The sequence below is a fragment of the Suncus etruscus genome, chromosome X (assembly GCF_024139225.1).
Source record: "Suncus etruscus isolate mSunEtr1 chromosome X, mSunEtr1.pri.cur, whole genome shotgun sequence".
Lineage (NCBI taxonomy): Eukaryota > Metazoa > Chordata > Mammalia > Eulipotyphla > Soricidae > Suncus > Suncus etruscus.
Genome location: NC_064868.1, coordinates 33150146 through 33151931, shown reverse-complemented (window position 1 = coordinate 33151931; position 1786 = coordinate 33150146). Strand labels below are relative to the sequence as shown.

Below are 1786 nucleotides of genomic sequence, written 5' to 3'. Positions count from 1 at the left end.
GGTTTTGTTTTGTTTCAAAAGTTGAGGCTGAGAATTTTGGCATTAATTTTATGGTTACATAGTTGATTTTAGAAGTTTAATGTTTTATTTTGGTATCTTTAAAAATAAACACCTTTTTGACTTTTCTAGAGAAGACATTAAACAGAACTACACCAAGAAAAGCGACAGAAAATTCCCAAGCTGCTTCTGATTGTAAACCCTTCGCTGCTTTGAGAACTACCAGCAGGTGATTACCAGTTTATACAGTACCTCCCAGCAGTGTACAGAGAGATACTGTTATTATCAGATTGAAAGGTGTGTTGAAAATGAGTCAGCCTTCATCTTCAGCATCTAATGGAACAAACCAGAGTGTGCCCACTCAGTTGGACACAGCTGAGTTAAACAGGGAGTTGGTGAGTATTTTTGAGTGCCCTGTTTGCTATGAATATGTGTTACCCCCCATTTATCAGTGTCATCGTGGCCATCTTGTTTGTATCCACTGCCGCCCAAAACTCACATGCTGCCCAAGTTGTAGAGGCTCATTGAGATCCATTCGCAATTTGGCTATGGAAAAAGTGGCCAATGCAGTATTTTTTCCTTGTAAAAATGCCTCAACTGGGTGTGTGCTATGCCTGCCATACCCAGAGAAACTTAAACATGAGGATATTTGTAAGTTTAGATGTTTTCCTTGCCCATGCCCTGGAACTTCATGTAAATGGCAGGGCTTAATGGATTTAATTGTTCCCCATCTGACACAGGACCATGAGTCTATTATAACCCTACAGGGAGAGGATATAATTTTCCTGGCTACAGATACTAATCTTCCTGGTAATATTGACTGGATAATGGTGCAGTCTTGTTTTGGCTTTCATTTCATATTAATTTTGCAGAAACGGGAAATATATCATGGTCACCAGCAATTTTTTGCCATTGTACAGATGATAGCATCCATAAATGATGCAGAAAAGTTTCTTTATCGCCTTGACCTAAGTTGTCCTAAGCGACGATTAACTTGGGAAGCGACCCCTAAATCTATTTATGAAGGAGTTACAGAAGCCATTTTGAGTGGTGACTGCTTTGTCTTTGATACCACCATTTCAGACATTTTTTCGGATAGTGGCAATTTAGCAATTAATGTGACTATTTCCAAGCGTAACAGTTAAACACTGGAAAACAATTTTGAATGATTTGGTATTAAGTTAGTGAACTGTTGGAAATACTGTATTTTTTGTTTTTCCATGTGCTGGGCGAATATGCACAGGTGTGAGTGCTAGGGCATCCATGCACATGTGCATGTATGAGAGTGCACATATCCCCCTTGAACTGATAAAGTAGGTTGAGTGGCCATGGGCCATTGTTTTTCATCTTTGTGAATGAATATATAGTGCCACTACAGTATTTTTGTGATTTTGAAAATGTTTATTGTTTTCCACTAATATTGACTTCACGTTGTATATTTCAGAATTTGACTAATACTATTATATTTTGTAAATTAGTGATTTATTCATATCTTTATTATTATGGCAAAGTTTGTACGCATGGTTTTAACGCATTTTCCTATTAACAAGTTTATCAGAAAATTTTAAACGTAGCTATTTTGTCAAGATATGTGTTCCATAAAGTTTGATATTTGTTTTTCATTATTGTTCTAAAAATAAGTCATCATTTTACTCAGTATTTGTAATTAAAACAAACAGTTTATAAAAAAGACAATTTGTGAAAAACTTTTTTCTCTTTTATAATTCTCAATAAAAGCACATTTGACCAAAAACACATAATGGTGAAAATAATTTTATTTTCCTGTATG

At 35.4% G+C, this 1786-nt stretch overlaps 1 protein-coding gene across 1 annotated transcript; it reads left to right on the top strand.

Annotated features, from left to right (window-relative positions):
• Positions 1-305: 305 nt before the first annotated feature.
• Positions 306-1142, top strand: LOC125998814 (E3 ubiquitin-protein ligase SIAH1A-like). Its single transcript, XM_049766877.1, has one exon. The coding sequence runs from the start codon at positions 306-308 to the stop codon at positions 1140-1142; it is 837 nt and encodes a 278-aa protein (XP_049622834.1).
• Positions 1143-1786: the final 644 nt, after the last annotated feature.

Excerpts from the sequence above, each read along its gene's own strand:
- LOC125998814 (XM_049766877.1), top strand. The coding sequence starts at position 306 with ATGAGTCAGCCTTCATCTTCAGCATCTAATGGAACAAACCAGAGTGTG.